Source organism: Drosophila mojavensis, unplaced genomic scaffold, assembly GCF_018153725.1.
Source record: "Drosophila mojavensis isolate 15081-1352.22 unplaced genomic scaffold, ASM1815372v1 contig_136, whole genome shotgun sequence".
In the NCBI taxonomy this organism is placed as follows: domain Eukaryota; kingdom Metazoa; phylum Arthropoda; class Insecta; order Diptera; family Drosophilidae; genus Drosophila; species Drosophila mojavensis.
The window spans coordinates 19,961,991-19,975,381 of record NW_025318667.1 but is presented as its reverse complement, the minus strand read 5'-3'; the positions used below and the strand labels follow the sequence as shown (position 1 = coordinate 19,975,381).

At 38.6% G+C, this 13,391-nt stretch overlaps 1 protein-coding gene across 1 annotated transcript; it reads right to left on the bottom strand.

Annotated features, from left to right (window-relative positions):
- Positions 1 to 10,792: 10,792 nt before the first annotated feature.
- Positions 10,793 to 13,387, bottom strand: LOC116804485 (proton channel OtopLc-like). Its single transcript, XM_032732259.2, has one exon. It carries the CDS (start codon positions 13,385 to 13,387, stop codon positions 12,995 to 12,997), a length of 393 nt encoding a protein of 130 aa, XP_032588150.1. The 3' UTR covers positions 10,793 to 12,994.
- Between the last annotated feature and the right edge of the window lie 4 nt (positions 13,388 to 13,391).

Genomic DNA, 13,391 nt, shown 5'->3' with positions numbered 1-13,391 from the left:
GAAATATATATCAAATATCTTGATATTTCTGACAGAAATGAGTCTGAAATACAAATGTATCTGATACACGCAGTAGCTTAATTTTTTTATTAATTAGCTTTTAAGATGCACAACAGATCATAAATTAGATGGAAAATATCTGCAGCAAATTAAATAAACACGCATTTTGCAATCTATCTTATTTTAGATACAAATGAAAGGAAGATACTAGTTTATCGTATGTAGCATATTGCACAATTTATCTCAGTTTTGCGATGTAAATATTTTTGTCAACTGCATCTTAAAGACATGTATCTTATGTACATGTTAGAAAATGAATTATAAGATCCATCAAATACTAAATGTTTTGTCTAAAACCTAAGATAGATCTAGAATTCAGTATGATACACATTTGCTTCTGAAACTCAAAAGAGATCTAGTATATCTGTAAGATACATCTAGTTTCTGCAGGAGATACTTTTGTATCTAGAGCTTTAAATACATCCAATACATTTGTAAATGGTGAAAGATTAAATGTTAATGTTTATGAGACACACTTGTATCAGAAAGTTGGTGTACTAGATACATTTGTATCTTAGATTGTAAATTTGAGTATCTTTTTCAATATGGAACTATGTATATTTCAATATCTTTCAGATATCTATCTAAATCTAGCATGCCAATCTATCAGATACGTCTAGTTTCTGAATGAGATACATTTGTATTTTAGTTTGTAAATTTGTATCTTTTGCTTCTTTTGAGCATCTTTTTCAATATAGATATAGAAATATAATTTATGTATATTTCTATATATAGATATAGAAATATAATTTATGTATAGCATATCTATCTAGTTTCTGTATTAGATACATTTATGTATATCTGAAAGTTCAACTCATTTATGTCGTTTATAAAATACATTTGTATCTTTGTTTTTAAATTTGTATCTTTTTCTTCATTTGAATATCTTTCACAACATAGAACTATATACATTGCTATATCTTTCAGATATCGATCTATATATAACATATCCATCTATAAGATACATCTAGTTTCTGTATGAGATACATTTGTATATTTTGAATTTCAAAAGAATGCATATATCTTTATGGAGCGAAAGATATATCTAGTATCTGTACGAGATGCATTTGTATCTGAAAGCTTAACTCATTTACATCGTTTACTAGCTACATTTGTATCTTAGTCTATAGTATAGTATCTTTTGCTCTTATTGAGTATCTTTTACAATATAGAACTACATCTAAATTGCTTGTAGATACTGTACATAATATTAGATAGACTAGATTAGATTAGATAGATGCATGTATGCTTAAATATGTATATAAATATATTAAAAAACGTGTTTAAGCCAAATTACAAACCAGATCTGCTAGCATTCATTCATGAATCTACCAAGCTTGCAAGAGAGATATGTTGAACATGCATATGACATATCCATTTGAGACATACAACAAATTTGGCCAGTGAATGCAGTCGTGGTGCAAGCCAACGCTGTCAGCTGGCAACCGAAACTATCTTTGTGCGTGCTGCGGCCCTTAGGCATTCAGAATGTGCGCTGACCATTAACGCGATGGCCTGCATGCAACCTAAACCGCAAAAATGCAGCGACGCGGCAAACATAAAACGTCGCTTCCACGATGTTGGCCCAATCGCTTTTCGCTGCCGTTCCATGGCCATTTCCAAGTGACGCCTAATGCAGTTTCTAGATGTCGTTGCTGTCGCTGTTGGCTGTTGGCCCCTCCCCTATGGCTGGCCCCCTTTCAGTCGAGAACTGTCGCCCCGTCGCACTGTGTGGCTGGTAGCATTAACACCAACACCCAAGTCGCCCAAGTACGAAAGCTTGCTTAATGCCATTAACATTTGATGGCTAACGACTGTGGCAACAACAGCAACTGCCCAGTTATGGTCAAGCTATATAGAGAATCGGCAACGGCAACGGCAACGGCAACGGCAACGGGCGACTCGAACTAGCGTTCGCTTGTTAATTTCTGTTTGCATTGATGTGGGCAAGATTAGCGCCTGGCCGTACTTGCGGACCTGCCCTGCCACATGTGGCAGCATTATAAAACGCTTTCGATTGTGCTTCAGCGCCGAGCACATCTTCTGGCTGGGCCCGATCAATGCGCCGCGGCGTGCATTTATTATTGTTATTATTGTCAGTAGCACAAAAGTGTCCGATGACAGATTAGAAACAAGCGACAGACAGACAGACGGAGAGCGAGAGAGAGAGGGGGGGTGGCGGAGGGACGAAGAGATACATATAAACCGCACCCACATTCATCGCAGACTTGCGGATCGGAGCATTTACAAAAACAAAAACAAAGATAGATTTTTTTTTTTTTTTTTTTTTTTTTTTTTTGTTGTTTGTTTTTTATTTTTCTTCGCTCTTGTTTTTGTTTCTGTGCAGATGCAGATCTAGAGAGACGGCGCCCACATTGGGAACCGGAAATGCAATTGTATAAAATAGCTGGCAACGAATACCAAATTGGAACTGAGAATGGAAATGGGAATGAGAATGAGAATGAGAATGGAAATGGGAATGGGAATGGAAATGGGAATGGAAATGAGACCGAGTGCAGCTATGCAGCAGATGGACACATTTTGCAGCTTAAATGCAGCTATAAACAAGACGCAAACACCCTGGACAATAAATCTATCAATGCCAAAGGCGAGACCAATAGCTGAGCATGCCAGACTTGCAGATACCCCTTATAACGAATGCCCTGCCTGAAACGATATTCCATTGTATTTCTATTGCATAGCAGATAATCGTAATGCGATCATGATCTTAATACTATTTGAGGATTAGCAGGTAATATCCAAAGATACCCTCGCTAACCCTCACCTACCCTATGCCCTGTAGAGCTGTGGATTAGCGTATTCATGGACTACGACTAGCAAGCTTATTGTATATATGTACATACACATGTATATACCATGCACACTTGCCCCGCCACAGGGTATTCGTGGCAAAACATGGGAAAATGGGGTGACCTTATAAGCCGCAACAAAAACAAAAACAAAACATCAACAATTTTTCAAGCATTTCTGCGAGTGATCCACAGCTGACGTCTGCCGTTGGGTGGGGTCGGTGGTGCTAGGTGGTTTAGTTGTGAGATTTGGTTTGGTTTTTTGTGTATTTTTTTCGTTGTTGTTGTTGTTGTTGTTTCTGTTGTGTGTGTGTGTGTGTGTGTGTTTTTTCCTGGCGCGTTTCTTTGGTCAGCCTCGCAGTGCAGAGGGTTGTGCCGCGGCCGTCAGTACCGTTAGTCGCAGCCACCCCCTTTTTGGTCTGTCCCAGTTGATGGGGTATTGTGCTCGTCCCTGCAGTCGGTGGGCGAGGTCGCCGCCTCATTAGCTCAATAGACTCGCCAGCTGAATATGCAGATATTATGCCTTATGTCTGAGCGGCGTTTCTTTTGTATGCACGGCTCAATGAAAGTGAGTGTGGGTATATTAGTTGCCCGCCTGACCTGAGTCAGAGTTACGCCTGATCTACTGTCAAATTTGAGTTTCACGAATAACGACTTGAGGCAGATATAGACCATAGCTCCAGGGCATTGTGCAGTCAGCTATGCTCAGCTGCTTAGGTTTAGTCCATGCTTAATGCAAACCAACCACCCACCCAAGGGGTCAGTGCAAAACACACCACCATTACCAGTGGCTACGGCTCTTTCAACCCTCGCATGTCAACAATGCATTTCGTGAAACGCTCAAAATATTCCAAAAATAAATGCTTTTCTAAATGACATAAATCGGGACTTTATGGAATGCGGCGGAAAGGCGTAGAAATGTATAAAAGAAATTCACATCGATAGCTCAATCTGAATGGGGTTTGAAAGTGCTTTTATTGATGAATTTCGGTGTGTGCTCTAAATGTGCGACCTTACTGATTGATCGGGTAGTATAACATAATATTGCTAGGACTGTACAGTAGAGAACACTTTACAACACTGGAGAGGAACAGCTATAAAATCGAGTCTAGCTATGTAAAATGTACTCAAAAACTGGCAACACTTTACGTTCATTAACAAGTCGATCATTGTGACCCAGTTCTCCCTCTCTGTGTGTGTGTGGCCCATTAACTGGTATCCGTGTTGCCAACACGTTGTCAGCCCTGCGGTTAACGATTCCGATTTTCATCATTCCATCTTTTGCAATTGACTCGTAACACTCACTAGCGCGATATATCTTTTGCCTCTCCATAGTTTCTTTTTTTTTTTTTTTTGTGGCACTTTTATGGGTTTTGCTCTGCCAAAGCGAAGGTGCCTAAGCGAAAGACCCACACACAGTCACATATATATTCGCACAGAGACGCACACCAAGTGGACATTCCAATGTCTTTCTAATGGAAGACCAAGAAATGTGAAAACAAATACGTGTCTATATGTACGATTGTTATATATATGTATAGGTGTGTAAGTAAGTAGCTGAACACGTTTTGTGTGTAATGAAGGTAATACGAGAAGGTGACCAAAGTTTTGATTGCGTTTTTGGAGATTATTTTATTAGTTTTTTTGTGTTTTTGTTTTTTTTTTTTTTTTTTTTTTTTTGTTTCGGGTGTGGATTAAGTATTAAGGATTATGTCTTTATCGATAAGTTGTTATCGATTGAAGTACAATTAAGATAGTAATTGTCAACTGTTAGGCCAAGCCATATTCCAATGTTCCCTATTGCTAGCTCTAAATCAAAATCGTATTGAAATTCGAATTCGTATTTTCACTCAACTTTAAATTCGAATTCGAATTCGAGACTTCCAATAGGAATTCAAATTCAAATTCATGTACTCATTCAACTTGTAATTCGAATCAGAGTTTTATAGTAATCTGCAATGATCTTGAACTTTTGTATTCTTATCGTTATCGTTATCGATATATGAGCAATTGAGAAATAACCACCATATATGTATATATATTCTCGTATGCTTTAGCTATTGATCTTATTCAATGCCTTTCGATAGGATGGCTAATTCAACTTATCTATTCGAATCCAACATGTTGAAAGACTTACTTTTTTGTGGGCTTCCTCCTTGTCACAGTCCTCCTGCTAGCACTTCTCGGTCTGCATCCACTTTATCATGGATTGGCAGTTGCGTATTTGTGTTTACTTATTTTTTGTTTTGTTACGCGTTTCGCATGTCGCTGTCGTGACGACTTCGTCCTGCTGGCGTTGTGGGCTCTGTGGGTGTCGCTGCTGAGGAGGAGGAGGAGACGGACGCGCAGGAGGGGGTGATTGGCACGAGGCGGACGTGTGCGTGGGCGTTTGATTGTTGCGCGCGCGTTTGCTGTTGTGGTGGCCGTTGTTGTTGTTCTTGCTGTTGTTGTTGTGGCTCTGTCTGTTGCTCTCGCAGTGGCTGTCCTCTGTTCGACTGACTGGCTTAGGCAAAAATTTGTTGCGAATGCCGGAAACGGAAGGAGTGCACGCTCACACTTGCAAACAAACACACACATACACACACAGAGACACAGATGAACACTAAAGGGACGATGTTGGCTTTCACTTGTATTTGGTTAGTTTGATTTTATATATATTTTATTTATATTATTGTAACAATTCTTATTGTTGCTGTTGGTATCAAAAGCTATCAACTTTTACAAAAAAAAAAAAAATGTATATAGTTTAGTTTAATTTTTTAGCACTGTTTGGATTGAAAAAAAAAAACGAAGCACAATTAGAACGGCAAAAAAAAAGTAAAAAACAAATGGCAAGATGAATGCTCGCTGTTTAAGTGCAGCAACAACAAATCACAACAACAACAACAGCAACGACAGTGACAATATTGTCTACGGCGGCAGCAACAACACAAACGACAATAGCAACAATTAGTACAGGTATTCAAGTGAATACCAGGTGAATGACTAGTCAAGCGAATTGAACTAAGACTTGGCTCGATTCTAAAACAGTTTCCGATTGACTTTTGAATAAGTTGCTATTATTGTTGTTGTTGCTGTTGTTGCTCTTGTTGTTATTGTTGTTATTGGTGTATTTGTTGCTTGCGTTGGTTTGTTGCTTGCAGGCAGCGTATTGACTCTTCCATCACTCGTAACAGTTCGTTTATGACTGAGTTCGAACGCAACTAACAACTCAAAACGTAGAACGCACACGAGACCAAACAACGAAAAAGCGCTCTGCCCGCGCCGGCAGCGGCGTCGCGTTGCGGCCCGCCGTTCACACGGTTCGTCCAATATGCGTCGCAGCAACAACAACAGCGACAGCGACAGCGGCAGCACAGTTCAGTTGCTGTCGGCGTTACATGACGCTTTCTGTGTGTATATCGTAAGCATTTACGATATTCGCATATGTTGCTGCTGCCGTTGCCGCTGGCTGCCGCTGGCTGCCGCTGGCTGCTGCCTTTGTCGTCGTAGTCACGCTGTCTCTGCTGCACACGACATTCGCTACGCTACGAAGCGGCAGGCAAAATGGAATGGATATAAAAACAAGACGATGATTGACTGAGCCGAAACTGAACACTGGCGACGGTCTGGAGCAGTAGCACGTGAGCCTCAGCCAGCGCTGCCGACGAATGCGACAGATTGCATAATTAACTAACTAATGCAAGCCTTTGTGGGTTACCGTAGCCGAAAATTCCTTATTGACTGCATTGCTCCACACATTCCTACTCCATACATGCATCTGGCTTATGGAGACAAGTATAAATGCCAATCACGTATTCCTGTGCCACATTTAAGCGAGCTCGTATGGAATGTAAATTCTGAAGACATTTCTTTTGTTTTCGATCTTGTAATATTTTTTTAAAATATTTCTTTTACAACTTTTCAATATTAGAAAATTTCTAAGAATTCATTTAATTCAAGTCTTTCATTTGAATACTCCATCAGATAATTTATCAATCCGCATATCAATCAATCAATCAGTCACTCAATTTGATACAAGCTAAATTGGCAAGTCAATCTTTTTGGACGGGAAATTGTAGTCCTAAAGTTAACTGGGAAATTTAATATGCATACTGCGTTTATTGCCAAATGATTGAAAGTCAGCCAATGAAGGCTGTTGGGCTGTCCAACAGGAGTCAGACATTTACCCAGTCCCCCAGCCTATCAATCAGGCAATAAATTAAAATATCAGTAAAAATGTAATATATCTATCCATATCTATTATTCGATAAATTAATCAATTAATACAGATAGTCAATGAAGTCTGTCAATCAATCGACAGTCAGTTAGAAGGAATATCAATTATTCAGATAATCAGGAATCAGTAGGTTTGTCACTCAATCTCTCAATAAGTAAAACATCAGTCATTTTCATTGTAAATCAATCAATTAGACAGAGAGTAAATGATTCAGTCAATCAATCCATCAGTCAGTCAATCAATGAGTTAGCGAATACATTAAAATATTGACAACCAGTCAGTCAGCAATCAATCAATCAGTCAATCACATCATCAGAAGTCAATCAGTCAGTCACTCATCATCAGTACCTAATTTATATAATCCAAAAATCATTCAGATAGTTTACAAATCAATCAATCCCTAGAGAGTCAAGCAAGCCGTCAATCGGTAAAACTGTCAGACAGAGAGTCAGTCAATCAGTCAATCTATTAATTAGAGAGTGAATCAATCAGTCAATCATTCAGCTAGCCAGCCAGTGAGTCAATCAGTGTTAGTCAATCAATGAGTTAAGGCATACCTCAAACAGTCGTCAATCAGTCATTCAGAGCGTCTATCAAACAATCGAATAACCTGAAATTTTATCAGATTACGAATCATTCAATCACTCAATCAGTCACTCCAACAATCAGTGGGTTAGTGAAGGCTATTCGAGTTATTGACTCAGCTAATTGATCAGACAGAGATATAGCATATGCTGAATAAGTCTGATAGCCGCTCACGACATACAAATATACCATACATCAAGATGTACACACATATACATATATGTGTATAGCTATTACAAATTACAAATAGAAAAATATCTGATTTTAATAGGCCCGAGAATTTAGCAACGCTCGAGGTTTTGCAAGTCTTCTGAATGTGTGCATGCGGCTGATTGAGCATACGGGTAGAGTCTGTTTCTCTTGAGTGGGCGCTGTGGTACGCCCACTTTTGGGTGTGCGCCTCAGATGCCTGTAGCAAGGACCTGTGTATTGTCGTGTTGACACACTCGACTGCCAAGATTATGGACCATAAAAGGCTTCTGTTTGTGCGTGCCTATGCGTCTCCTTATGCACGGATTGAAGTACATACACACGCACGCACACACACACACACACATGTACAGGTAAAGAGTGCCGTGGAGGTGCGACAGAGCAAGGACATGAGAGCCGGAGCGGGCCAGCTGCTGCTGCTGCTGCTGCTGTTGCTGCTGTTGCTGCTGCGCCTACTCGCTCGCTGGGTCTTTGGCAATGGCTGTGGCTGTCGCTCTAGATGTGGCTGTGCTGAATGCGGCTCTGACTGTGGCACGGGATGTGTCTGGAATTTGTGGGGCGCATGCGCCAAAAATCGGGCAAAGGACATTCACCTCGTGGCTTAAGTTTGCCGCCAAACAGGGTGCATTTTGTGTAAACTTTACTTTTGTATCTAATTGCAAGGAGGCGCGCCCACAATTAATGTTACCATGCGTGGGGGAGGAGGGGGAGGTGGCGACCCACATGGGTGTGGGCGTAGGTGTTGGCCTGTGTGTGAGCAGAAAGGGGGAGGTGGGGAGGGGGAGGCGGGGCATGTGCATTGGTCAAGCTGCAGGCAACTGCGTGTGTTGACGTACCCCAAATAAAACGTTAATTGAATTAAACAATCCCGAGGAGAAGGAGGAGGCAGCAGAGGAGGGGCTCGTCCTGTCCAGCAAAAGCCGCCCCGGGCAGTCATTGTATTTGTAATGCAGTGAAAAGTCAAAAAAAAAAAAAAAAAAAAAAAAAAAAAAAAAACAGAAAAATAGAAAAGAAAAGAAGTAGCAGGAAAATGGTATTAGGTAAATAAATATAAGTATAGAAGGGACGAGCAGCAGTGCTAACCTAGTTTTCGGCCAGCTCTGTTGGCCAGGGCGTGGTTCAAGTCCCGGGTAATCAGTTGCTATATATATATATATATATGGTATACATATGAGCCTATACATAGGACGCAGCTCCCTAGCTGAACAGCATCCACAAAACTGCAGCGAAAATCAGGGGCAGCGCACAGCATCCACAGGCGAGATGGCTTGAGAGAGAGAGAGAGAGAGAGAGAGAGAGAGAGAGCGCTGGACAGAAAGAGAAGGAGCAAGAGAGAGAGAGCGCATAAGCTTTAGGTAGTTGAAGGAATATGGCCCCTACGCCTGCTGCTGCAGCTCCCTTCAAGTGCAGAGACCCGATTTTTGGGTGCTGATGCGCCCTGGCTTAGAAGATATGTCGTGGCAGTCTTTCTCTCTTACTCACCTGCTCTCTCTCTCTATCTTTGTCCCTCTCTCTAGCTCTATCTCTATCAGTTTCGCGTGCGTGCTTGCAACCCTTAACCAGCAGCCTGTGCCTCTCACAGATACATGCCCATTCGCAGATACGCGAAATGCGAAATGCGAACCATATCAATTTTGTATTTTACTTGTTGTACTACTTACTTTGGGCTCTTTTCACACGGTCGCTGTACAGCGGTTGCTGCTGCTGTACCCGGAGATTAATTATGTATTTAGAGCACCACTTGACCCAAATGAAAACAATGCTCAAATTAGCTTTTTCATAGTAATCGAATTCAGTTTTATTAATCTTTACTTCATATTTATTGCTTAACTATGATCAGTTTTTGGGTGGGGGTAGGGCTTGGGGGTGTCATCGATCGCCAATTGCTAAAATCAATCTTATATAGGATTATCATTATGGAAATTCTAGATTAACTTCAGCTTAGTAAAAACAATGAAGTATGTAAAAAGTTGTCAAATTCTAATATAAAACGAAATTAAACTTATTTAGTTTGTCTTTTTTTTTTTTTTTTTTTTATATAAATTTTAATAGAACACAGATTCTAGTGTGTGTATATATATGTTTGTTTCTGATCAATACAAATATAACTATGAGCTGTATTGTTTATCATTATAATTATTTTTATTATATATTTTTTTTTCATAATTTTTTTTTTCTGAATATTTTTGCATTAAAAAAAGTTTGTTGGGCATAATTAAGGGTTTTTAGTGTTTTTTTTTTAATTTTAATTATTTTTTTAAATTTTATTAATTTATTTCTGTTGTTATTTTGGTTTCGGTTTCTTTGACTACTGGAATAGGAGCTTTCAATACAGTTTCTGAACGTAGTGCGCATTACATTTCGCAACTAGTAACTAGTTATAATTATATGCTATTATTACATTTCAATTTTGATTTGACACATTCGATTATACGACTTTTTGAGTTCGATATAAATTTATTAATATTATTATTATTTTTTCCTTTTTTGAGCAGTGTCCAAGTACACTAAATACGTGTAAGAAAATGCATACAAAGTTACAGTTATGCTAGTTAAAAATTTTGTTTGAATATAAAATTGAGATAACTAAGTTGTGCATATATATATTTTTAATAATCAATATATATATGTATGGTATATATATATATTTTATTTTATTTTTGATTTCAAGTTGTTTTCATTGGAAATTAATTTCTTTTTGACATTTATAACTTTCAGACTTGATTTGCAAATCAAGAACTCAAATCTTTGGTACCAATTCAATGCATATATATACATATATATAGATATATGTATATGCCTGCATTTAGCTGTGTATATAGAAAGCAATTTAAACTTAGGCTAAGTAAAAACTCTTTGGCATTTGAAAAATATACAAGTCAATGGTTCGCAGCTGGGGGAAATACTAGTTATAAATATATATATATTTTGTATATATATATATATACTAATAAAAACTTATGCATGTAAAACATTTGGTTGTACATACAGACATATTAATACTAGGCTATACTTTTATGGTAGACAAAAAAATTGTATTTAAAAGTACAGTTTATATATTAGTTAGTTGCTTTTGCTTTGCTTTTTACTTGTGCGTTTCGAATGTACTTCCCATTGAACTGTTTATGATTTGTCCTTCTATTTGAGCTTAATCAATACTGAATAGTTTATATATATTTATAGTCTTAGCTATGTATTATTCCAATCGTATTTTTTTTTCCTTTCATTTCTTTTCTTTTTGTATATGAATTGTAAATGAAGAGTTTGGCATACAACACACATAGATAAATGTATATGTGTGTATGCAAGCATGAGCATAGTTAGTTAAATTATCACAAGAACCTATAAATAAGGGTAAACGAAGCTCTCTCAACAAGTATATCAATGCTTATAAAATAGTATCCAATCGAACATCTAGTTGGTAATTCAAAATTGCAATTCAACAAACACAAATCTCGTTATGTTGCGGCAACGATTTCAGATCAATAATAAACGAGGAATTTTCAACAATAAAAGGATCATGTCTATACGAAAAATTTACTTCAAAGTGTTGCAAGTACATATATATGCAAATACATATGTAAATACATATCTCAATGTTTGTTGATGTCAACAAAAGTGTTTAGATGTTATTGCTGTTGATTATAAACATTCCGAGTATATGAATATGTAAGTATGCATGTATGTATGTACGTATATATACTCTATAGATCTTATACATTATAAACCTTTCTATATCATATGCTACTATGTAGTACAATATAGTTAATACTTTTCATGGTTGTTTGACTTTATCGCTCGCATTTGGTGGGGTTTCTTGTTGTGTTTATCTCGCTTTATATTTAATACGCAAGTAGATGTATTTTAATTTTAATGTACTACGATTAAATCAATCAAATGTTTCCTCTCAAACGTATTCGAATCGCAGGAATATCAACTATGTATGTATGTATGTATGTATGTAGTTTAGTATCATATCGTATCGTATCGCGTATTGTGTATATTGTTAAATCGAACTCTTTGGATAATATGAATACTATTATTTGCTTGACGATTCACAACTCGTATTACGGCAGCGCCTTTCTCAGCGCTTCTCAGTTAATGGCGATTATTTCTTGTTGTTGTTGTTGTTGTTGTAGAAGTCATTATGGACACACAGTTTCAGTCTCTATAGAGTCAACATAATTCGATTGAAGAGTATTGGAAGATTGAAAATGGAATCTTTGAAATACATTTTTTATTGTTAGCTTTTGCTGTTGCCCAACACTAAAACCTATTGTGGAACTTGTTATCGTTTAACCATATACATGTACCATGTAACACCAACATTTTGAAATATTTGTATATCCTTATGCAATTTCGAATAAATATGAATCTAACTTGTGGGTATACGAATATATGTATGTATGTATGTATGTATACATATGTATATATCAATATTTTGATACCATATATGTAAACTGTAACATTGTCCTATGAAAACACACCCAGACTCAGCTAGGGATCTACTACTCTGGGAAAATTTGAGCAAAGTGTCTGCCATCTCTGTAGCTATTCAAGAGATCCACAAACTCAGACGGACGAACACGACGCGACTCGCCTACAATCGTGGATTGGGACTGGGAGCGACACTTTGCTTAGATAACTACGAGATTTTTACTTTGTCAAGGACCGTGCATTGGTTTCATTGAGTCTGCCTCTACTCTATGGTTGGATCTGCATTTACTACATACGAATCTATTTGTGTATATCTCAAATATGTCTGTTCCATTGCCATTTCCAACTTGCGGATATGTTTTTGCGTTTGTTTATGTCAATTATAATGTTTTTTGTTTTTATGTGTTTTTTTTTTTTTTTTTTTTTTTTTTTGTTGTTGTCGGTGGCTTGGCACCCGCCCAGGTTAAAGTAGAGTGTGGGTTCGTGAAAGTGATTTCTCTTGGATGGTGGGTCTCGGATGGTGGGGTGAGTGATGTACTCTAAGCATACTCGTCCACAATGAGTGTATGGTTCCTTATGTTTGGTGGGCATCGGTGCTGCGTTAGCTCCAGTGCTAAACAAAGTTGAGCTCATGGCCGCTCAGGGCGTCGATGAACTCAAAGTGAGCGTAAACTCATTCGCCGTTTATAACGTAGACCGGACAGAAGGCCTTCTCGGTGTTGAGGCTCTGCGGCGACAGCGCCCGGCCGTGGGCCCGTTCCAATCGGCCAGCTACGCTATCGCCGCCCTGTTCGCCCTCGTCCTGCTGGACAACTGCATCCACAGCACCGGCTTCAGCATCGCCATTGGCACCGTTCCCATTGCCATTGCCATTGCCATTTCCGTTGCCATTGCCGTTGCCATTGCCATTGCCATTTCCGTTGCCATTGCCGCTCTCGCCGCTGTCCACCTCATCCACCGTTTCGAGATCACCGCCAGCCAGAGTTGTGGAACAGTAGCAGTGGGATAGATTGGTCTTGAGATCCTCGCAGAATTGTTGCTGCTGCGCAATGCTTTGAATGCGCATGCGG